The 26,014-nt window shown below is 32.3% G+C and overlaps 1 protein-coding gene across 1 annotated transcript in view; it reads left to right on the plus strand.

Annotated features, from left to right (window-relative positions):
- Positions 1 to 26,014, plus strand: part of LOC145265344 (F-actin-capping protein subunit alpha-2-like) — a 124,193-nt gene that overhangs the window by 23,350 nt on the left and 74,829 nt on the right. The window contains exon 2 of the mRNA XM_080121110.1: positions 20,734 to 20,871. Within this exon, the coding sequence (XP_079977236.1) occupies positions 20,734 to 20,871 (138 nt within the window). The remainder of the gene's footprint in view (positions 1 to 20,733; positions 20,872 to 26,014) is intronic.

A 26,014-nucleotide genomic window follows, 5' to 3' on the forward strand; every position in this document is an offset into this window, starting at 1 on the left:
ATCTATTACGTTTGAAGCAGTGGAAAAAGTGATTTCTGTGCGCAATGGCAGCAGCACATTCTGGAGAGAACCATGGCTGGCTGTTAGGTTTTTGCTGAAACTTTTTCGAGGGTATGAAATGGTCAATACCTACAATTAACCATTCAGTCAGGTCTAATACTATAGAGGACACATCCTTTTTAAACATGGAATGCAGAGGTAGATCAGATATAAATGTACGGAAGCTATCCCAGTCAGCCTTAGTGTATCGATATACTGTACAATGGAGAGGTACGTCTGGGGACTTATTACATTTCATTTTTATTTTAATTGATACAACAGAGTGGTCGGAAGATCCAAGAGGTGACAGAACAGAAACTGAACATAGTTCAGGGCAAGTTGTGAGAAAAAGGTCTAGTAGGCTCGCATACTGGCCGTCATTATCGGGCACACGGGTGGGTTCCTGAACAATCTGAGTGAGGTCATAGGCAATGGAGAAATCATGACAGAATCTCGCCTCATCATCGGTCTTTGAGTGGTTCAACCATTCGACGTTGTGAACATTGAAGTCTCCACATATGTGAATGTTAGCTGAAGGATAAGCAGATAGGACTTGGTCAATTTTCTCAGATATGCTTTGAAAGATAGTAACTCCGCTGTCATGGGGGTGATAGAGAGTAAATATAAATGCCGTAGTGTGAGCTAAAGCAACCTGGAAGCACATATAGGGTAAGTTAGGATCTTCCCTGGAGATGTCCCTCCCACATGGAAAGCTATCTATAATATAGGCACATATTCCATGCCCATGGCGATCTTGGGGGTCAGATTTAGAAGTTAAGTTAGAGTATCCTGTAATTGCAAACTCTTCTAGGGAAATAGCCTGTCCAATGCCAGTTTCACTTAAAAATAAAAGGTCTGGTTTAGTCTCCTGTAATTGGGTTTCAACCTCTGGAAGGTTAGAACGAAGACTCCTCATGTTGGAGAAGGAGACATGGTAGTAGGGGTCTACGTTGGAATTTGGAGAACCAGGTTTAATCGTGTATTTTTTCTTGAAACTTGTCATGATGAAATTTTGGAATTTGTGGACTAGGTCGTTAGATTTACTTAGAGCAGAACAGAGAGAGGAAACTAAGAGAGAAAAAGAAACGAAGAATTTAAAAAAAAATTTTTTTTGTAGCTAATGATAAGGTAAAGCCGTAACAATTACCCACTAGTATGGCATCGAGAGGCCCCACCAGAAGCTACTGCATGGTCCAGATTCCATTCACCAAATGGCAATACAGCAGCCCCAGTACTTTGCACCTGCTGATAGGACAGCCTCCTTAGTGGTTAATCCAAGGTTCGGGTCCCTGACTATCAGGCAGATAACGTCAGCCCAGACAAAACGTTTACCTCCAGCACCCTTACTAGTGACATGGCTACAAGGATAGACATAGAAACAAAATTTCCACCAACTCTGCCAACTGTTCGCGCAAAATACTGCCAACCTAGAAAACAGCTTTTTCTTCTCCCTTTGTCAGAAAAATCACTCATTAAAAAAATGAGGACTGAGGGACAAATAAGAAGAAGCGAGAGTAACAGGAGCTGCTGATAACGCATCCACAATGCATTTTGTACTCTCCGTTTAAAAAAAAAAACAAAAAAAAAACTATTAAGTATTGTACTTAATAAAAGTCCAACTGACGTGTTTAAGGGAAGGTATGGTGATAGATTCCCCTCTCACAAACTAAAAATGAGTACAATTAGGTAATCTATTTTTGCAATCAACTCGGTAGATAAATAAACATTTATGGACGAGAAAAAAAGCTAGCATTTAATACAACAGAAATACATAAATTAAATGCTGAAAAAAAATGTAGTTATTAGTATTTGAATCCAAAAATAAAGTGTGAATTAGTATAGGAATCACTTATCTCAACAACACTTCCGTCTCCAAACTGCAAACTAGTGAAGAATTTAACTTTTAATAGCGTTCAGAAGATTTTTTTTTTTTTTTTTTTAAATTAACCGTTAAAAGAAAAGCGTGATTTTATTCTGAACTTTAACTAGTCACGTTTTAAGAAACTTACGATATAAAAGAAAAGCGGATGGGGGGGGGGTTCTTCCGAAGTTAGTTGGTGACGTTATAAGTAATTGCGAGATAAGATGGAAGCCTGAAATTAGGGGTGGGGGACTGAAAATGATAATATAATGGATTGATTATACAATATTTAAGATCAACTTGGTAGATAAACATTTATGGACGAGAAAAAAAAGCTAGCATTTAATACAACAGAAATACATAAATTAAATACTGAAATAAAATGTAGTTATTAATATTTGAATCTAAAAATAAAAAGTGCGAATTAGTATAGGAATCACTTATCACAACAACACTTCCGTCTCCAAACTGCAAACTAGTGAAGAATTTAACTTTTAATAGCGTTCAGAAGATTTTTCTTTTCTTTATATTAAAAGAAAGTTTTAAAGGTACAGAATAAACGATTTGAAGCTACTGTAAACATTGAATTAAACTTGAAGTGGGCACACCTGAATAGTTTTTATATTTATTTTTTTTATAGATCCTTACATTAAATGGTTTCATGCTTTGTCTGGAGCAATTTCCATTAAAAAAATAGTATTACAGTTATTACTGACTTTACATTAGCCTACATCAGCATAAACTTGTATGTTTGCTTGTGTGAAGCTAATTTTTGCTCATAAACCATACTTTGTTAATTTTCTAATTTGATTTTAAATTACTTTGTTTAATGAGCATTTTATTTCTCTTATAATTTTAAAAACAGAATTTCCAAAATTGGAATCGCCCCAAAATGATGGTCTTAAAATGGTGAAAAGTAGTGAATGTTTTGTATTATTAGTCTGATATTGACATCAAGCTAGCTTGCTGACCCCACAATAATGTATCACTTTTGATCAAAATGAAATGAACTTCTCCAAATATGCTGAACTTTCATAATATATGATTGAGTCTTATCTTCAGTTTGTGAACAAAGAAACAGGAACTTCTATTTATTTTATAATCTCAAAAGTATTTTTTTTTAATTTTCAACAACAGGTAGACATAGAAACATTTGATTTGCTTTTGTAACGTGACAATTTATATTAACAGAAATTACAAAATATTAGTATGCAGTTCAATAATGGGGAAGAGGTTACTTATATTTCCTATTATATAAAGGGAAAGAACTACACAAAACATGACTATAAAGTTCATTTCTTTTTCAATATTGCCTTTGACAGAATATGGAAACTTAATGTTCAGTTGGGAGTGAGCTACATTTAAAGAAATTTATTTCTGTTGCCCTTTGATTTGAATGGTATGTGATAAAGGGGAGTGTCATAGAGAGAAGCTTTAAAACTCTATTTTGTTTGTGTCTCTGGGCAATGCTGGGTAATCAGCTATGATAGTCTTTATTGAACTTTTGAATTAAAATGCCTCAATCTTTTTAAATTTATCTAAGTTTATGTTTTTTTTGTTTTACTTTTCCCTTCTCTCCTCATGAATTCAAATCACTACATTTCATCCCCCTAAAGAAAATTGTAATGCAGGCTTGACTATTTTTGTGTTTCCTCTCTCTGGTGTGAAGTCTCTCACACAGCTGCATTGTATTAGCACTTCTCCTAATTGATGTGTCCCACTTCCCATATTTAGTCAAGATGTGCTCTAGCAAACAAGCCATCGCATTCCATCTATGTCTTAATTGCTCAGTTGATGTGACTTCACTAGAGGACAACAACTATTGTCTGTCCCTCCCATTATGTTGTCGTGAGTCAGGAATTTAATAGTTAACAAAAAATGTAGGTTTTACTTACTAAACAGTATATCATAACCACCTGCTGATCTAATGCTATATCTATTTCTATATATAGGATTCACTCTTAAACTAATTAACTGATCACTATAAATTTTAAAACACAACTGCTTGATATAATGGTTAGTTTAATGCAAAAGGAGTAAAAAGGAAGCCGTTCATGAAAATTCAGATATGGGGGGGGGGGTTAACAGTAGTTATTAGCCACAAACAAAATATTCTCCAAATTTCAGTTTCTTTGAAGTATTTTCAAGGGATTCTAGGGTGTATAATATGGGTACAACTTCTCATTTAAATAATTCAAATATTTCAGATTTGCATTAAATTTGATCGAGAGTCATCAGACAATTAGACAAGATTTGCCAGCTTAATTTTTTAAAAACTTAATCTTTAGCATTTTTTTAGAATCCAAATCATGTAATGAATTTTAAAATTACAACAAACATCGTAGACATAAGGTTTAATAGCATTGTATACACAAAAGCAACTCGTCACTTTCTATCCTATCAGTTTCTAAAAAAAACTGGCCAAAGTTGATACACTGTCTTTGTGGCTAGATTGACATCTTTTAAAATTTATTTTTACCCAAACATTTTAAATCCGAATGCCATTACTCCTTGAATATATTGATAAGAAACAAGTGCTCTCATCAAAACGATTGCAAATTTACTTGCCTGGAAACTTTAGAATATTTGGGTGTGGTTCCAAAAGGATCAACCAATATGATAATGACTTATCTTCAATTGCTATTTTGAGTGAAATTTGAAAATAACTTTACACCACTTTTTTTTTTTTTTTTTTTTGATTCTTACCCAACATTGCATGGGAGTAATCATTTGTTATGGAAAAATGACAATTTTTTGTTTACCCCAAACAAGATACATTGCCACTGAAATGTAGGGGGTTACTGTGAAAGGGACCAGATTTATAGAGATGCTACCAAGGTAGGGAATTGGACAACAAGATGTTTGTTCACATTAAATTTAAAGTTTTACATCTTGATACAATTGGAATGAGTGAAGTAATTCAAAAGACAAGGACTCCAATGAAGTAGAAAATCTTCCAGTATTCATTTGAAACAGGATTTTATTGCTGGGAAGGCCAGGGAATTTACATTAAGGTTGTATAATTTTAGTAATTCATCTATTATGTACACTTGTGAGCAAAAAAAAAAAAAAAAAAAATGGGCCAAACAAATTTTATTGCACTAAAAGCTATATTAAACAAAGAACAATTGAACAAAGAAACTTAAACGAGACTAATAACACAGAACAAGACATTTGCTTTAATAAATGTTTAGGAAGGAATCGCATTCACTTTTGATTTCTTTAAAAGATCAATCCTTTTAGATATGCTCTCAACCAAAGTGGAACACTGAAGAGGCGATGCTATTCCATTCACTTTGCACAGCTTCCCAGTTTGTCGTTGTTCGAAAAAGTTCTTCCATCCAATGCACGAGATATTATGGACCAAATATTCTCATTTGGGTTTAAATTGGGGCTTTCACCTCGTCAAAACATCACATCAATTGAATTATCAGAAAAACATTTTTTGTGACTTTAGCAGTGTGTGTAGGGGCATTATCATGTTGAAAAATAATGTTCTGGGATATTACCAGCTTCTGGATACTTAGTAACAGTCCTGTTTCTAATATTCGAATGTATTCCTTTGACTTCTCACATCTAATAAGTTCCCCAACTCCTGCTGCAGTAAAAGTTCCCCATACCATTATCTCTCCATTCCCGTGTTTAACTGTCGTTTTTATGCAACTTGGCGAAAATTTTTCTTGAGTTCTTCAATTGCACCGTTCAGGAGCATCGGGAGCATCACTAACAAGACAAAATCTTGATTCATCTGACCAGAAAACATTCCTGAACCAGTCTGTATCTTTCTTGCTATAACATGAGAAAAATTTCTTTCTATCATTGATGATGTTCTTAGATAAAAATGGCTTCTTTGCACACCTTTTAGAGGAAAATTCCATTTTTCATTCGTCTAGATATTGTATAGCTGAAAGAGAATTTCCAGCCCCTGTTTTGAATTCATAAGTTTTCTTTGATCCTTCAAAGCAGTTAATTAAAGCCTGTGGTCGTCCTTCAAAATGGATGCTCAGATCCAGATTTCCCTTTTACCAAGCGTTCGACTTCAAACCTTTGACCAATTCGCTTCACTACAGAAAGATGTTTTCACATTTTTTTTTCTTAAAATATCAAAAATCTACTTGTAAAGCATTTTGAATTGCCTTAATTCTGCAATTCAGGTTTTTATATCCTTGCCAAGATGCCTCTTACTGTTTTTAAGATTAATTTTTTCACTTATATGCTATAATAATAATGCTCTGCAAAATAGAAATATTCAGTTAAAATTAAAAATTCATGGAAAAATATTGAAAAACCGATTTCTTCCTTCTTTCACTCTTAGCCCATTTTTTTTTTTTTTTTTTTTGCTCATGAGTGTATGTATATATACATTGTGTATGTGTGTGTGTGTATATATATATATATATATATATATATATATATATATATATATATATAAAAAAGGCAAATGCGGCGCGCGCATTTTTGTATGTCCAAGAAAGGCTTTTTTTCACTGGGTTCCGGAGGGGGGGGGCTACTATCGCTTAGAAGTGTTTATATACCCCCTAGACAATTGCTTTTCAATTTGGACAGTCCCCTCCAACATCTTGGGGAGACAAAACCAGCCAAAGTTGAATAAACAAACCAAAAAAAAAGCAGTAAAAGTTAACTCTGCTACTTCTATTTGACCTCATTAAGTAATTAAGTGTGGGAACCTGTCAATTCTGTTTCTACTTAAATAAATTCAAACGTGTTTCAGTTACTCTTTCTTGCTGGGCGACCGGTTAACGTGTCAGGTTTTTTTTTTCATACTTTATTTTCCAACTTCGCCTCAAGGCTTCAGGTTCGATCCTACCTACTTACCAAAACTTTTTTTTGTTACCCCCCCCCTCCCTCCCAAGCACAAACACCCAGGCAACGATTTTTTTATGAAGTTTTAACATTGTTTCTTTTTATATAGTATTTAAACAGGGTTCTTACTTCGCTTATTCTTTTGGTTTGATTTACCCCAACAACACACCTCTAACCACCCGGGCAATGCCGGATACCCCTGCTAGTATTATATAAAAGGAACTTTGTGGGTGTGAGTTCGTTCCCTATGTACTCGGAAATGACTAGATCAATTTTTCTTTTGAAATTTCACACAAAGGTACTTGCGTCTGATAAGTATTGAAAAAATTTGATTCAAGAATAAAGCCTGATTTCAACGAAAGGTAACACTTTTATGGCCTACCATGTTATCACCGCGCAAACAGAAAGGCCAATCATCTAAAATCAACTGTACATTCTTTTATAAGACAGGAACGCATTTGAAATGAATGTTTTTTGCAATGTATTGTGGACTAAGTCATTGTAGAGAGGCATATGAAGTTTTCTCTCAGTACACTGCGTGGGGGAGGAGGACCTAACTAGAGTAGGCAATCAATTTATTTTTAATTTTACAAATGAGTTGCCACCTATCAAGACCTGGAGGCCACTCAAGGATAAGGATAAGGGTAATGAATGTAATGGTAGTAATTAGTAGTGGAAATTTGGTAAATTTAATTACTTATTAAGAACTTAGTCATGTTGGACTTGAAGATGATGGAAAGCAGCAAAATGGTAGAGTTCCACAAGCGTGCAGTTCTAAGATTGGAGCTCATACATGCACTTGCGATGAAAATAATTATAAAGTAGAGACAAACTCGCAATGTCACTGATTTGATGACAAAAATATAGGAGACTGGAATATTTGATCCTCATTCATCCCTGCTAATGTGTGTGTGTGTGTGTATATATATATATATATATATCTATATATATATATAGAGAGAGAGAGAGAGAAAGAGAGAGACAAACATTACATACTCACTACACTGAACATCCTAATGTTTCTAAGCAAATTGGTTTATTAAAAAACCAACTGTTTCTCATCAGGTGAGAATTTTTATTTTATTTTATATATATATATATATATATATATATATATATATATATTTTTTTTTTTTTCTTTATGTAAATATATTCATATCTTGTGATGATGTGCAGACCGTTTCCATCATTAATGATCTCATAAGATAAGAAAAAATTAAAAAAGTTAAAAAGATTAGAGATAATGAAAACTGAATATTTTTAAATACTACTTTCAACCTTTCTTGGAGGGGGGGGGCTGAAAGAGAGGAGGGCCTTATTCTTTTAACAGAAAACTTTCTGTTAAAAGAATAAGCCCCTCCTCTCTCAGTCCCCCCCCCCAAAAAAAAAAAATAATGGTTGAATCTTATAAATAGTATTTAAAAATGCTGAAAGTATTCAGTTTTCATTATCTCTAATCTTTCCTTGTCTGAGAATTCCTTGTAGACTGAAGTAATAACTTTGCTCGGAATAAGTATCTTTAAATGCTGAAAGTATTTATTCAGTACCGCTTTACATTTGTGAATTTGTAAAAAATTGAATAGTTTTTTTGTGAGAGAAATAAAGTGTCTTTAATATATAGTAAGCAATTTGTAAAAAATTGAATAAATTTTAAATGTTTGCGAGAAAAAAATCTTAAAAGTAATTTTTAAAAGAAAGTTGTCTATTTTTGTCTGTTTTATGAAAAAGAAATCGCAATGTTTGTTGCTTCTTGCAAGATGACAAAAATTGTATAAAGTAGGTATCCCAAACTAGCCTAGTTTAGGATGCGAAAACTGGTAAATAAAGTTAAATTTCCCTCAACTTCAATTTGCGATATCGTTTATTTTTGGGGTTATTTTGATAAAGTTTTTATTTAAATAAAATTTAATCTTTTTGCCTTATAGATATATAATTGTTTTTCTTGTGTCTTTAATAGTTTTTTTTTTCCAGGCTACTTCAAGTTATGTTCACTTGATGAATGCCACTTTATTTTTTATACAAAAAAAAGTTTGTTTTTCAAATTTGGTGCGCGCAATACTGTGAGTCTCTAGGTATTAAAAAAATGGTACCATTTTAAAGAAAAAGGTCACTTATCAATATGGTGAGCTTAAAAAAGGGTTTTTAAGTTTTTCACAAAAAAATCCAACTTGAAAACTTCAGCGAAAGGATTATGAAAGAAATTCAGTTGAAAAAATTCCGAAAATCGCACGACTGAGTGAAAACGTAAACAAACAACTTGTTTCACTATGGATATATCAAAATTCTTAGATGAGTTTGTTTTTGTTTATTTAAAAGTTCTAGAAAGTTATTGTTTAAAATAATATTTTTAGTATGTCAATAAAAGAAATGAAAATTTACAATTTAAAAATAATGTCAGTTGTTTATTTTCTATATCTTCTTTCAAACTTTCATATGTTCTTTGCTCCCTCCATTTTAATGATAGGTGCGCAAAAAAAAAAAATGGCATCTGCATTTTCGGCGATAAACTGTAGAAGTACCCTTGAGACCTATGTTTTATCAGGTGTTTTTGATAAACTTGAACTGAGATATTTCAAGGTTGTGTTTTTTTTTTTTTTTTTTTTTTTTTTTTTTTTTACAAAGGCATCACCACATTATCAAGGCCCAGAGGCCACTCAAGGATAAGGGTTAAAGAGTGTACAGTAGAAGTTGGTCAATATAGTAATCATTAGTAATGAAAATTTGGTAAATTTAATAACTTATATGGAACGGCTCATCAAGAACTTATTTACTTTAGACTTGAACAAAACCATATTGTAGTCAGCCGGAAAGCAGGAAAACGGAAGACAATTCCACAGGCGTGCAGTTCTAAGAAAGAAGCTTTGTTCATGGAATCTACGTTTAGGTTTAGGCACAGATAAAGAGTGGGGGAAATTATTGATAGTGTTTACAGCTAGAAGAGTGTTTCTTGTGAAAGTTTGGCGAGGGGGGACCATAGATTGAAGCTCAGTTGAACACTTTCCATGAAAATAACGAAACATCAGAGACAAACTCGCAACATCTCTTCTGTGAGATAGAGGTTGCAAGGAGGAGAAAAGGACATCTCCTACGAGGCTACGAAGTCTATTTTGAACTCTATCAAGGCAGGACAAGTTCTTTCTAGCAGCTCCTGCCCAGATGTGGCAACAGTATTCCATCCTTGGACGTACCTGGCTCTTATATAGATAGAGAATAGCATAGAGAATAGTGTTAGGTGTCAAAATCAACACCAGTGGAAATAAAGTTCAACTGAAAGCTGCTCTTTCTGACAACTTGAGAAGAAATCCAGTTAATTCATTTCCACCTCCAAAGCAACAAAAAAAGTCCGTTAGTGAATCTGCTGAACATTCAGATAATTCCTGCAGTTGTGATGAAGAACCATCTCAGGATATCTTCAGTTATGAGCATCAAGGACAATGGGTTGCTGTCTACTATGGCACCAACTTTTACATTGGCCAAGTCATGGAGGTTATATCTGCATCCAGCGCTGTAATAAAATTTTTATTGCAAACCAAAGTTAGAAAAGACTTTTTTCGATGGCCTTTGTCAGATGACATTGCACAGGTAGAGTCGGCATTTGTTTACAGATGGGGTTTTGAGGTAATGCCAGTTTCAAGTGATGGTAGGATTTGGAGTGTTCTTGATATATCTACCCTAGCAGAAGCTTATGAAAGAATTCTGAGAGAAAATCAATAAGGAAAGGAATTGTAGTAAGACCTCTGCCTATAAAATATCTTACTTGTTTACTTGTCTTTTAAGTTGAAAGTTTTTCAATGCTTGAAAAAAATGACTTGTGACTTTTTGTATAACAAATTTCTAAATCTTATTGTTGTCAACTCTTTTTTGGCGAGTTTAAATTCCCCAAAGTAAAAATATTTCTGTGGCAAAAAGTTTTGTTATTAGAAACAAGTCAAACATTTTTTTGAATTCTTCACCCAAAAATTAGTAAAGTTGCAAAGTTTTAAGCTTCTACCTCCAATGGTTACATTTTTACAGCAATTTCAGTAACGTATACTTTTGACTCTTTTTTTTTTTTTTTTTTTTTTTTTTTAACCTTTTTACCAAATTGTCTGTTCGACTGCTTTTACATGGTCCACAATTGAGTGGTTTTATCAATTTATAATTAAAAAAAAATTATCTTGATCTCTGTGTTATGAAAGATTCAATACATTAGCTATTCAAATGAAATTGATATGAACAGTCAAAGTTGCATTTCCGTGTCATATTTGCACTTTTTTTTCCCCGTTGGTAGTGGGATTTTGCCTAGTGTTTAGGTTGGTTTCATCTAATAATTATTGCTTTCATTAGTATTAATTTTCATTTACCACAAGATGACATTACATTTATAAGGAGTTTTCACTTGTTAGTAGCTTACATTTTTAGTTATATACTATGAAATTTGACTTCTGGACCATGATAGCAAATTTTCAACTTTCGGACAAACTTTGAACGACCATAACTTGATGGCTAATTAAGCTATGAAAATACATTTGGTACTTTTCTTTATGGTTTACAAAAATCTATATGACTCCATTAATTATTTTTAGATATAATGAAAATAAAATTTTGGTTTGGGATACCTAATCAAAGTGAAGGAGGATGTTCTATGTAAAAACAAAATCAGTGTTTATTTTCCGTTGCGGTATGATGAAAACGTTTTAAAAGATAATGGGCTAAAATCAAGTTCCATCTGTGTTTTAATTTCATTCTACTAAAATAAACTTACAATGCCTTTTTTCTTTTTCTTCTTTTGTGACATGGCAAATCATTTTTATTGAATAAAAAAAATTAAACATTTTAGAAAATAAAGCACAATGTTTATTTTTTGGTGTAATATGACAAAAATGTTTTATCAAAATGATTAAGAACAAATATCTTAAAAATAATTATAAAACTTTTCAGAAATTGTAATCTCTTAAACAGTTGAACAAATATGAGCAACTAATCAAATTGATGGAAGCAAAGAAAACCAAAACACATGGCAGCATTAATTACATGCTAAATGAATATGAGAAAATCAATTAATCACTGAGGTGTGTAAAAAGTGAATCCTATAAAATATTCTGTAATAGTGAAAACGAAAAGACAGAAGAAAATAATGACAGAGTATGTGTCCTTCTACCACCTGTAAAATATGACTTGTTTGGGAGAGTGACTCTCACTGGAAATTTTATAGGAATTTACGGAAAGCATATATCAGGTAGTGCGGACATTAAATTTATGTGGTGTGTGTGTGTTTGTATTCCCATTTTTTTTTTTTTTTTTTTTTTTTTTTTTTTTTTTTTAGATGGAGGAAAAAATAGTTTTTTTTTTTATTAATTACTAGCCTATGTGTTTTGGTTTTGGAGGTGTAAAAAAAAAAAAAAAAAAAAGTGGTAGTAGGCAAGCGAAGGCGGAAAAGAAAGTGAAAGAAAATCTGACGTCTTAGCCCTACTCCATGACACGATTGGGAGTGTAAAGCATTCAAATTTAACGTATATCAAAGAGATGACTTGCAGAACTGGCAGTGCTTTTAAACCTCCCACGAAGGTCGTTTTTAATATGGAGGAAAAGCAGCTCCCCCCAAAAAAGAGGGCACTCTGAAGTATCCAAATAAATATTGTCTCAGTATGAAGAGTTTCCCCTACATTGACCAAGGACCAATTACAGAACAGATACTACCCGGTCGGAAGGCCAGGAGGTTGCGTTTTCGTTCAAATAGTTTCGCTTTATACGAAAAAGACAAACAGCTGAGAGAACGGGACAGTTGAAATTTTTTAAAACTTGATAATAAAGAAGATAGAGATGATGTCCTTTTGAGAAATTACGATCTGGGAGGTATACAAAAACTTCTCCTGGTGTAACCCGACGTGTGTGTGGCTCCTCGACAATCGCCGACTCCCGTCGTGTACCATGGATTTTTCGTTCAACTGTTCTTCTTTTGGTCGGATTGTCCTTTTCCCGTTGGCGACTGTCGATGAGAACACACGCGGTTCACAAAATAGAAATATGAAAAAAGGAAAAACACAAACGCCAATGTTCACATATAAATTGACTGTTGGACTTGTGAATGTGTGTCTTCCCCCATTCTATCAATGTTACATTTGTCTCTCTGTTTCACAATCAACTCTAAATGTCAAACTGTAGTCGTTATCAACTCCCATACGACGTCTAGGGCATCTAGTTTTTTTTTTTTTTTTTTTTTACAGTGATCACCACTTATCAAGGCCCAGAAGCCACTCGGGGATAAGGGTTATTGCAAGTACATTACGTTAGTGTGGAGATTTGATGAAGTGTTTACTTAAGGGAGCGGTTCATTAGGAATTTAACGTTGGACTTGAAGACATCCAAGTTCAACTTCCATCCGCTCTCGAGTGCATCTCGATCTCAACGTAAATCCAAGTAGTTGGTACCGCAACCACAGTCAAAATTGTAAATAACGTTACTATTATGGTGGTGGGGGGTAGAATGTCTTTTCAAGAAGATGTAATAAAGTTCTCATAGAGAACACAACACACACTTTGGCAGCAAAATAACATCCATGAACTGCTGAACTTATTTGTTTGGCAAATTTCTCACTTACTGTACCCAACCAAGGCAAACGAAGATAAATTGGACATTTGGCTACTATATTCTCTTTCATTCGAGAGAATTCAGCCAATTTCTTTTTCATAACTGACCTAATCACATCTAGTGGGTACCTGTTTTTGGATAAAGTATCCGTAATTGTTTCCAATTCCTCATCTAATTGGAAACTATAGATATCTGTGCAGATTTTTTATATCGGGGCCGGATATCATCTCCTCCTATTCCTGAAAACATCTTTATTGAACTTATGAAATTTGCCACGACCTCTGTAGAATTTAGTTTCAACAATATTATGTATCGGCAAAAAGATGGTGTGGCCATGGGCTCAGTACTTGAACCAACCATGGCGAATATTTTTGTGGGGTTCTATGAAGAGCGCTTACTATCTGGACCCATAAAACCATTAGGGTAGTTCTGATATGTTGACGACACATTCTGTTTATTTAATAACTAAACGGAAGCAAACACCTTTTTCTCCTTACTCAATGGAATGCATCCTGCGTTAAAGTACACTTATGAGGGAGAGTGCAATTCCTCCATTGCTTTCCTTGATGTATTGGTAACAAAAACACCAAGTTACCATACATCTATATACCGTAAACCAACATTTACAGGATTGTACATTCGTTGGGATTCATTTTGCCCTAAAAAACGTAAGATAAATCTAATTTGGACCCTAACAGATCATGCCCTTATGATTTGTTCCAAGTTAAAAAAATAAATAAATAAATAAATAAAAAGCATAAAAAACGTTTAAAGAAAGTGCACATGATTAATCTCCCATAAAAAATAAATTGGTCAACTGTCCTAAAATGCTAGGATCGTCTTGAAATGGTGAATTATTTTACATTTATGTGAAACCAACCCCCACTCTAAATTCTAAAATTGTTTTTGTTTTGTTTCTATGAAGTCTTCAGGATGTTCACACATAATTTTCCTTAGCCCTATCATTAACCCAAAGTCAGTGGCAACCTCCCCACCTTCGCATAATCGTCTTTTAGAAAACAAACAAACAAAAAAACACCCAGGATTTATCTATCGTAGGAAAGGGGGGGGGACTGCCCTAAAACGCTCGAATGATTCAAAATGGGAAATCATTTTATATTAAATTCTAAAATAATTTTTGTTTATCTTTTATTAAAGTTTTTCAAGTTGTTCACATGCAATTGTCTATAAAGGTAGAATCACATATTTTGGAGAGGTGGTCAGATGAGAAGGGGTAGCAGAAGGTATTAATCTACAATAATACCAAAGAAATATTGCAATATATTCATTTTTAACCAATCCTAGATTTCGAGTTTAGTTTTTGGCACATTAAATGCATTACTACTAAACTTTGAGTTCTTTAACTTTTCTTTTAATGAATACATGGCATTTTTAAGCAATCGCAGCATATTTATGTACATTTACTGCAGATTATTTGGAAACCATTTATTTCTGGAGATTTTCAGTAGCATATTAAGATTCCTTGCACAAAAATACACTTATATGGTAAATTTCATTGCTTAATCTTGTGTTTTAACAAAGATATAGCATTTTTACTGAAAAAGTAGTGTAAAAAATGTGACAAAAGGCATATGGTCTTAAAGAGGGAAAAATATCCAAACATGCAGATCAGAGCTTCATTATAGTATTGTTTATTTTTATTGAATTGTTTTTAAAGGGACTATCAATTAAAAAAGATTTTTTTCATTTCCCCCAGTATATGGTTTAGTTTGTGATAGGATTAATAGCTATTATTAATTAAATTCAAAGTTTATATCTATAGATATTTTTAGATCCAATTTCCTGAAAATCTCATGCAACATTTATTTTTCTATCTAGGTTTCTCTCAGTAAAATTTACAATTTTCTTTAAAATGTAAAGCCCTACCAGTTCAGTCAATTGCACCAATCAGGGCCCTCATAGTAATATCAGTTATTCTTTCTAGTTCATATGAAATTGTTTTCCTGATTAGTTTTATGTCAATTTCTGAATTAGCTATAATAGTTTTTTTTGTAGCAATATTAAGTGCTCTTAAGAGGAAGGAGAATAGTATGAAGGTAAATTAGTGATTATTTGTGATCTGAAAATCTTATAAAATCATCACTTCATCAGATGATGGTGACCATAATTTGTTATTCTTTGGTGTTAATATTTTTTGCTTATAACTATATCTAATATACAAGAGAAGATTAATCTGATGGAGAGGTTATTAAAATTCTCCTCATGGTCCTTGGATATTTAGCAGTATACATGTGTATTTTTAAGCTACTGATTTCAGAACATATTTTTAAACAAATTCAGATGTATTTATAAAATGAACTTTAACCCAATATTTCTTTTTTTTTTTTTTTTTTTTTTTTCAAATGCTTAATACTAGATACAGCTTTATAGTGTGATTGCTGTAATGTTGTTTCGGATTTCTGGTTTTTGTCCATGTTATACCCATTATATGAATTTGTTTTCATTATTTCTTGACTCTGCTGAAACATTACATCACTGAAATGTAATCTCTCAATATAAATCTCACCTGTTTAAATGTTTGCATGTCTGCCTAAAACTTTCGACAGATTTTCACAAGATCTGTATCATTTTGAAGCTCTACCCTTCAGACGACAAATATTGAAAATTGGCTGAAAACATTTTCTTCACCCTCAACTGGGCACTTTTCTACAGGGAGGGGTGGTTTTTTTTGTTTTTTTTTCAATGAAGGAGGTTGGTGATTATACTATGCTGGCGCACGCAGTCATTAGTTTTTATTTTTTTTATTTATTTCATGCTTTGGTCATAGTTTAAAATACTGATTGCTCCCTCTTATTTTGACAACAGGTGCCCCCCCCAAAAATGGCATCCCAATTTTTGGCGATAAACTGTAGTAGTACCATCGTTAATTATGGACAAGAAAAAAAATTCTTTTTTTTGAAAAAAGAATAACCGACAATGAATGTTTTTTATTTAAAAAATTTTTTTTTTTTTTTTTTTTGCTATTCTTGGTTTTCGAGTCGCAAATAAGATATCTCAAAATTGACGCTTTGTAATACAAAGATAAGTAAAGATATAAACTGTGTTCGAACACTATTTAACAGCAAATATATTAATTTCTTTTATCCTAAAATTTCCAAAGAATTGGATAAAAACTTTTTATGCATGAGTAGATAAAAGTTGACAACCGCATGTAAACATGAGAATTTTTGTGTGCTGAGACTGTTAACAAATCGTTCGTCAACTTATGAACATAAAGTATTATTTTTTAATTTTTTTTTTTTTTTTGTTAAAACATGAATTTTTAACTATGGAAAAGAAAAGAATATTTAAAAAAAATAAATTCTTTGAAAAACTGACAATGACCACACTTTTAAATGAGTTAAAACGCATAAACCACTTATTCAGTTAAGTAAAAGAATAACTTTTATGAAATTTGTTTTACAATCCACAGAGGTATGAAAAAGTGGTCAAAAAACAATATATAACAAATAAATGTTACCAAAGGCAAGTTACTCTTCTACTTATCTTGATAAATTTTGGTATTGTAAATGTTTATCTGTTAAAAAAAAAAGTGGTGTCGAGCGTTACATGAAAACAAGAAAAAATGGCCACAATGTCGCTTGAAGTCTCGACAATGACTTAAAAATAAAAAAATTATACAAAATAGTGGTAGAAACTCACCTGATAATTGTCATGGTAACTTGGAGCTGTTAAAATAAAATTCAGTCACAAGCTAATTAGTATAATTAATACTAATTAGTTTAATGTACTTGAAAACATAATTATAATCTGTACAAAATTTGCTAGAAGATAATCTAGAAGCCATATTTTGTTAATTTGTTTGAATCGTGTCGTGGTAGCCATCTTGGAGTTTTCACGGTATAATGACAAATAATGCCCATCAGAAAAATATTTTGCATGATGATAAAGCCTTACTTACCATTTTTCTTAGCTGTTTCTATGATGTTTCTACTTTAAGCCATTAAAATGAAACTTAATTAGGTTAATGTACTTGAAAATAATTTTGATCTGTACAAAATTTTCTTTAATTTGATATGCTACAAGCCATATTTTAATTTCTTTGGATCGTGTCGTGGTGGCCATTTTGGATTTCTCGGTCGCCATCTTTTCATAATGTTATAATGGCAAATGATAATGTCCATCAGAATAATACTTCCTATGATGATAAAGCTTTACTTACAATTTTTCTTAGCTGTTTCTATGATGTTTCTACGTAAAGCTGTTAAAATGAAACTGAAATGCAAGTTAACAAGTGAGATGATCGTAAATAATGCCAGTTGAACCTTTGTGGTATTATATGTTCAAAATTTTATCATATCTTAAAAAGATCTGAAGATAAAACTTTTTAAAAATGGGTTAGTCTGTAAATTGTGCAAATTTGCTACCATTTTCAGTAACAAGCTTATACGCATTTGAATAGGACTGATGCATTTTTTTGAATGGTCATAACTCCAGTTCTAATGGACCGATTTTAAAAAACTAAAGATATTGTTTTTTTATGCTCTTTTCAATAATGCTTGATTTTAATTTATTCAAGCTAAAGAAAAAAAATGGTGTGGTATTCTAAGCTTAATCTTAACCATATTACTTTCATGCTCGCATTTTTCTATGTAGTAATAAATATATTTCTTGGGGGGAAAAAATGCATTCAAAGTTATAATTTTGAAAGAGAAAGAATAATCTTGCTATTCAAATTTAAATCCAACATAAATATTGTATTTCCAGCACAATAAAAAAATAACTTTTCAGAAAACATTATTTGAACTGGTACAAGCAAAGTATACAAATTTCTTTTCATGAGTAAAGAATTCATTATTAAGCATGCCAAATTTTGAAAAAATCACATAATCATAGTTTCCAAACAATCTAACAGTTCCTGATGTATAATTCAGGTCTATAAAGTTAGGTATGTATATGTTTATCTATTTCTATGCAGAGAAATCACTTCTAAACTAATGAATTATGGAATACAGTTACTGCTAGGTGTAACGGGTTGTAAAGTGGACTATAATGTTTTGCAATGAGAGGAGGGACTCTTTGGTGGAAAATTCAGATATCTTAATTTTTTTTTTTTTTTTTTTTTTTTCTTGGACATCAATAAATGTTTTGTAATTTTTACTATTTTTGAAGTATTTTAAAAGGTTCTTAGGGGTCATAATATAGGCACAATTTTTAAATCCAAATATTTCAGATTTACATTGAATTTGATCCATTCTCTGAATTTTATTTTCTTTTAAAATTCTACAAGAAAAATCCTGTAATAGATTTTTATCAAAATTGAAATAAAATTTCTAGATATATCTAGATTTTATTGAGGTGGTGCAAAACTTTTCTCTTCAGGGAATTAATTTTACCTGTTCTGGGATATGTCTAGTATATGAATAAATGATGTGTCGTTGGGGGGGGGGGGTAATTCGATATTTAACATCAAGAGCAGCTGGTTTGAAGTAGCTTTGTAGTTGCTGAATATAAATAGCAATAAACAGCTATTGGGATAGCTAGTTCATTTTTAGATAGAAATATTTTAATAATAGAAGTTTGCCTTTTTTATTTTCAGTGTTGCAATTTTAGTTTCTCTCTTTTTTTTTCTTTTTGGGGGGGGTGGCATTCATACTTTAGTATAATGCAGATTAGTTACTATTCCACGTTGAATTATGCCACATCTATTGCAATAAGGAGGTGGGCTTATTGCAATATTGAAGCTATGAGCTGTTGATGTACAAACTTTTGATTCATTTTTAACAAGTTATGAGATTTCATTAAAAATTTATATAAAGATTAAAACTTTTTGTTCTATTCTAATTCTTTAACCTCTTTGCTTTGTGTGTGTGTGTGTGTGTGTGTGTGTGTGTGTGTGTGTGTGTGTGTGTGTGTGTGTGTGTGTGTGTGTGTGTGTGTGTGAAGTCATATTTAAATGGCAGAAAGAAATTAGAAAGGGTTTCAGACTTTCAAGTAAATTAATATCTTTTCTTATACTACAATTACATCAAAAAAATTTTTTTAATTTTAAATAAAAATATTTTAAATTCAATAAAACCATGCTAAAAAAATTACTAGTTTTTTTGTTTTTCTTAAACAGTTGAAATATTGTAAACTAGCAAATATGTATTTCTTACAGTAGTATAATTTTGGTAGTTTGAGAAGATATGGTGAATGAATATATACTACACTGATTACTAAGGAAGCAGTTAATGACTAAAATGGTATCCTGACAACAGAAGGTAGTACACTACCCCCCCCCCCAAAAAAAAAAAAAAAAAAAAAATTAGGAGGTAACACTTGGGAGGATCCTACCATAAAAGAAGGTAATGAATGTATGGTCTCATAACAGAATGGGTTATACCCCACTCCTATAAAATTAAAGGAGGTAATTCCTAGGAAGATAAGCTTGTGCCAATGGAAATGATACTACAGGACCCACTCTCCTTAAAAGATAATACAATTGATTAAATGAAGGGTTTTTTTCATTAGTTTATTTTACAGTGTTGTTCATAATTTCTTAACTAAGATCAGGGTGTAGTATTTGTTCTCAGCATACCAGCAGCATCAGACATACCATTGATAAAATTATTCCATATAGTATAAAAAATATAGCAAATTAAAAATCTGTATTATTGAACATTAATTTCCTTACTGGTTATAAAATAAATATGCAAATTCAGAAATCCCAAAGCTAATTATTGGTGTTTTCAGATTACTAGATATACAATATTTTAAAGTTCTTAGGTTGAATCACAGAATTAAATAAGTATAAACTGCTTTGATGTTAATATAGTTAGGAAAGATGAAAAAAAAACTTTCATATTTGTTTATTTTAATATTTTAAAGAAAAATTTGAAATATTTGTTTGGAATCTTTTTTTATTTTTTGTAATAGCACTAAACAAAATGATTTTGCTTTTTTGAAAATGAAATTTTGGCATCATTTCTGATGTACAAGTAAAATTGTTTTTTTAATTAAACCATCCATTTCTAGTAAACTGTAACATTTTTTTTTCATGGAACAGATACTCCAGTATTAGAGGAATTATACAAAAGTATGATTGCAAAATTTCTCTAGATACAGGAATATGGGTCTTCCTTTTTTTTTTTTTTTTTTTTTATAAGAAAAGGCTGATTTCTGTCAATTTGCTAGAACCTTACGGCCTTAATTTTTCTACAGTTGTTATATTTCTGTTTCCCTTTTTGTTCAATCTTTCTGTTCACTTATTATTACTATAAAAACCAAGATTTCATGAAAGAGGTGGGGGTGGGGAATTAAATGACTCTTCAGTCATTAAAGGATAACTTTCTATCCTTCCTTAGCTTCACGTGTGCACTCTTTCTTATAATTTTGACAGTTTTTTGCGCTGCTCTCTCCCTAGATTTATTGTAGATGTTTTTGATTTTAATTATTCACATAGGATGTAATTTTCTTTTTCTCTCTTTTGTAAACAGGTGAGGATTACATCGGATTTCATCCTACATGCCCCTCCTGGAGAGTTTAATGAAGTATTCAATGGTATGTATTTATTTTTTATTTTTTTTAATCTGAATGCTTTCAATATTTCTTGGCTCTGTATTGTCTTCAAGATATCTAATGATTCATTCTTTTAATTTAATGAAATTTAGGTTGTCAGTGATGTTAACGTTCCAGCTGATTTCTTATTTAAATTTTAATTTGTTTCAGAATATTATTTAAGTACTTGGACCTTGTTAAAATTCCAGTGTTTCTACATTAATCTCTATAATTTACTGTTAAAAATATTCTTTTTGAGATAATGTCCTTCAGTCAATGCTATTATGAAGAAATGACCCTTCTGTCAAAATCTCATTATCAACTAAATATTCATTTACATAAAACAAAATGTTTCTTTAAGGTAATTTCTGAAAAGTATGATCAGTCTGATAGTGGCTTTGTTGCTGTCAAACTACTTTGTTCAGTCTTAGGAGGTCCACCTTTCTAGGTTTTGTCCTCTCTGAGGAGGAGTTTATTGCACTTTTTACCAAGGAATGCTGACAGCTGCTCAGTAATTTTTTGTAAGCCAGAATACACTGATCCTTGGTGCTGGCTTTATAAAGCCATACCTGACCTTGTACCTAACTTCATTGAAAGGTAAATCAATTTAAGATTGTATCATTCTATTCAAATTGTACTAAGATTTTTGTTGATAGCTTTCATCCCATTTTCCTCTATCCTTTCACCTCAAGGTCTCTGCATTTTATTATCCAAGAGTTGCTTCTCTCACTATGACCAAACCAATGTATCCAACTGATGTATTTAGTCTGACCAACAGAGTTGATATGCTTAGTCTGATCGCATTGTATATCCATCTGATCATTGTTCCACTAGATGGAAATATAATAATTTGGCCAATGTTAGTATAATAATACAGCAATCACTCATTGTCTGGTAAGAACTTAAGAAATTATTGAAATGTTCAGCAGATTCACTGATTGATAAGAGTTGATCTTTTATTTCTTTTTTAGCGGCAGCTTGACAATCTTTTTCCTTATTTTGCCTTTCATTTTGTATAATCTTTTCTTGGATGAATAATTTCACAAGAACTTTTTGATAGATGTGTCTGTGTTAAAGATGTTTTGCATATTTTCTTGAGATGTTAAGAATGGACTGAAACTCCATTGATAATGGTCTCTCCAATCAAGCTGCTGCTTAGTTGAGCTTTAGCACGTTTTCGGTTAATTGGTTGAGCAGGGAGGCATCAGTAGTGTATTGATGCATGCTAAAATGTAAATCTCCAAAGGTATGTTCACTTGACAGATTCCTTAGAGGTCAGCTCTTCAGACAGCTCTTGTCTTCTGATCTGCATCTTATACAACTGGTTCTTAGTGACATGATTATGGTTGTGGCATTCACATTGGATTGGTTGGGTCGGCGCTTTCCAACAAGTTCACCACTTCCCGAATATTGGTTAATCAGGCATAGCAATCATAGGTTGCTTCTGTTATGAATGCAAGTCATTCGCCTGTAATCAGTTCAGTATCCTGCTTACTATCCTAAGCCAGGTTTTGAGTTGGGCATTGCTGTTCTAGTCTGGTGGTTATGTTGGAGTGGTGATTTCATGTATGAAATCGCCTGAGTATCTACAAAGCTTTGTAAAGGGTGTGGTCAAACCAATAAAAGCGTCTGACAAGGAGAGATTTTTTTGGAAGGAGTTGATCTTGCAGCAAGCGTGTTGGAAATAAACTGTTGCCAGCAGATGCGGTATAGGCAATGATAGTCAAATACCTCCAGTTTACATGCATCGCTTGCCTGCATAGGCTAAATCTTGCAGCCATAAAAGAGAATGGTGTTCAGTCTCGTTTCATTTCAAGACCAGAACCATGATAGAAGTTAACAGAAGATGGTGCGAGTATTGTTGATGTGTTTGAGGATGTCTTCCTCCCTTTGACCTGTTGCAGTGATGATGAAGCCAAAATATTTGAACCAATCGATCTCTTTAAGAGTGGTTTCCAAGTTAAAGACAACCAACTGTTTTTCACTTGGAAGAAAACCTGCCGTCAGTAACTTTGTTTTATTAGTGTTTATCTTCGTGGCTATCTTTGAAGCATAGAATTGCATCTTGTTAATGGTTTATTTAATGCCAGCAAATCTTTCACCTGATTTGGTGATATCATCAATGTAGTCAAGATCTGATACAGTCTGCAACTGGACATGCATATTTTGAGTTAAGTTTAATGTCTTCACATGGCACAAAAAAGTAGAGTATTTGAGGCAAGCATTTATTTCATCTGTTGGTGTTGATTGAAGAATAACAGGTAACATTTGTCTGAAATCTCCTGCAAGCAATATTACTGCATTCCCAAATGGTCTGACATTGCCATGCAAATCTTGCAAGGATCGACCAAGAACCTCAAGTGATTTTTTGCGTACCATTGTGCAGTCATCCTAAACAATAAGTTTGCATTTCTGCAATATTTTCCTCCATATTGGATGTTTTGGAGATGTCGAACATGAGATTTTTGAAAAATTGAATTTTTCAAAGTAGAATAAATAATTCTTCTACTTGGCAGCAAGGTCGCAGGTATTCCTCATGCAGCAAGGCCTAAAGCTATGTCATTTTGTTACCGAATGGCTGGCAAAATCAATTTAATTAGAAAGGTTTTACCAGTTATTTCTGGTGCTGTTCAAGGTAGCAGTAATTTCCAAATAACTTCTATTCTCACAATCAGTAAATTAGGTGACTAAACTAGGATTTATCTATGTTTTGACAATGCCTTACTCACTAATTAATTTAGGAGACTAAAATAGGATGAGGGATTAGAGATGGACAGATAGAGAGGAAGATATATAGATAGAAAAGAGAAAGTGAGAGGAAAATAGAGAAGGAGATAAAGGGATTGATAGATAGTGAGAGGGGGAGAGTTAGAAACAGAAGGCGAGACAGACGAAAGGAGAGAGAGATAGAGGGAGTTAGAGAGAGAAAGGGACTCAAAAAGAGATGGAGAGGGTGATATAGAGAGAAAGATTGAGAGAGGGAAAGGGAGAGATGGATAGAGAGATATTAAGAGAGGAAGAGAGAGGGAGAGAGAAACAGAAGGGGAACTACACTTCATCGTTTTTTTCCTCGTTCAGTAGAGAAGAACTCTTTCGAGACTGAGACAATTTTAATTTTTTGTTATTATCCAGAGTATCCTTTTGTTTTTTGTTTTTTTCGGGAGGTAGATTTTCCACACATTCTAAACCGACCGGGTTATCTGTACTTTCACCTAACAAATTAATAAAAGAAAAAGATATTGTAAAATTTGAATTTAGTGTGAAAATACTATTTTAAAAAATAGCACGATAACAAAGTGCCACCTTAGGTACTCCTTGGGCGTTGAGTTCCACGGCGACCAGCATAATTATTTAGTCATGCGCACGTAACATTTTTTTATTTACTGACGTTGGCTTAGTAACTAAGGGATTTATTGATTTACTAATTTTTAAATTAAAAAAAAAAAAGTAAAAAAAAATAGTTGCTTATGTGCGCATGTAAAAATGTTTGTAAAAGTGAGAAATTATTTTAATCATTTAAAAAACTTTTTTTTTTTTTTTAGATTAGGTCTACTTTATAATCATCCCCAACCTCCTCATCTTAAGAACAGCTTCCGTCGCCATGGAACTCAACACCCAAGAAGTACCCCATTTTATTTTAAATATTAAATAAAATGGTGCTTCTACCCTTTATTGCCGAAATTGGAGACGCCATTTTTTTCACGCACTTGCTATCCAAATCTAGGGGAGACATCATTATATGGCCGAACGATTGCTTCCGAAAAGGGAAAGAATAAATTTACCAAAATTAACATTTATTACTTCCGTAAACGTTAAATTAAACTAAAATTATCATTTATTACTTCCAGAAACTTGGTAAACCGATATTACTGGAGAAAATGAATCTTGACAATTCAAAAGAATGTTTAAAATTATTTATTTGTTCAAAAAACATTAAACTTCCGGAAAGAACAATGAAAAAAAGTAAATAAAGTGAAAAAGAACATATATCCATAATTGTTTAATTGGAAATGTTTCGATTTAATTAATGAGAACGGGAAAGTTTTTCATGGAACTTTTTTTTTCAAACAGAAAATTGAAATGACATATTCATAATAGTTTAAACTGGGCGAGCGCCATTTGAAAACCAAAACAAAACCAAAACATTTATTAGTTTGGTGTTTTTTTTTTGTTTTTTGTTTTTTCGAACAAATAAATAATTTTATACATTTTTGAATTAAAGCAACTTTGAAAGGCCAACAGCAAATTAATTTAAATGATTGTTTTTTTTTTTTTTTACGGAGAAGTGGGTTGTTTTTTATTTTTTTATTTATTTTTTTTTTTACTAGGAATCGAAATATAATTGTAAAAACATTGATTGAAAAGTTTGTAAAAAAATATAATTTTAAGAAAACAATTTTGAAATGGAAGCAACATTGGATTTTTATAAAATAGGTTTTTGTACTCCTTGGGCGTTGAGTTCCATGACGACCAGCATAAAAAAACATGCGTCGCTCCCTTCCTGACGCAAGCGCACGTAACATTTTTTTTTATTTACTGACGTTGTCGTAGTAACTAAACGATTATTTGTCACATTATTTATTTTGAAAAGTTTTACTTTTTATGAATATTAAAAGAAAAAGTTATTAAACATTTAATCATGTCTCACATTTACAGACATTAGTTTTTAAATTTCTTTTTAAATGACTTTTATCGACTTTTTTAATAGCATTTGCGGATGCGTAAAAAAAAAAACGGAAAAAATAACTAAACAATTTACTGACAATTTCTCTGTATCTTGACTTTGATAACATTTGTTAAAAATATTTGTAAAAGTGAGAGGGGGGTAAATGGTTTAGTTATTTTTCATTTTTTACCTGATTCTCTGTTTTGAATGTTACTTTTCACTGCCTTTGTTCAGGATTGAACTCAGCACCTTTGAGTAACCGTAAACTTTGATACAACGTCTAGGACCACGCGGCCATATGTCACTAGGACATTCAAAACAGAATCAGCAACTATGTCCCAGAGCCTAGCTGGAGTCCAAACACGGTACCCCCGTAATAATAATAATAAAGGGTTGGGTTCGAGACTCCTAACAAACAGTTCCCCAGTTCGATACGAAACACCTGATGAAGGCCGGAGGGCAAAACGGCCAAAATGTTGTGACCATAACAACCAAGATAAGGAAGTCAGTCCAACAATCTCAATCAATCCCTCTACCTGTTCTACAAGTATTTT

This window comes from Euprymna scolopes, chromosome 40 (assembly GCF_053919585.1).
Source record: "Euprymna scolopes isolate OS-2025 chromosome 40, ASM5391958v1, whole genome shotgun sequence".
In the NCBI taxonomy this organism is placed as follows: Eukaryota; Metazoa; Mollusca; class Cephalopoda; order Sepiida; family Sepiolidae; genus Euprymna; species Euprymna scolopes.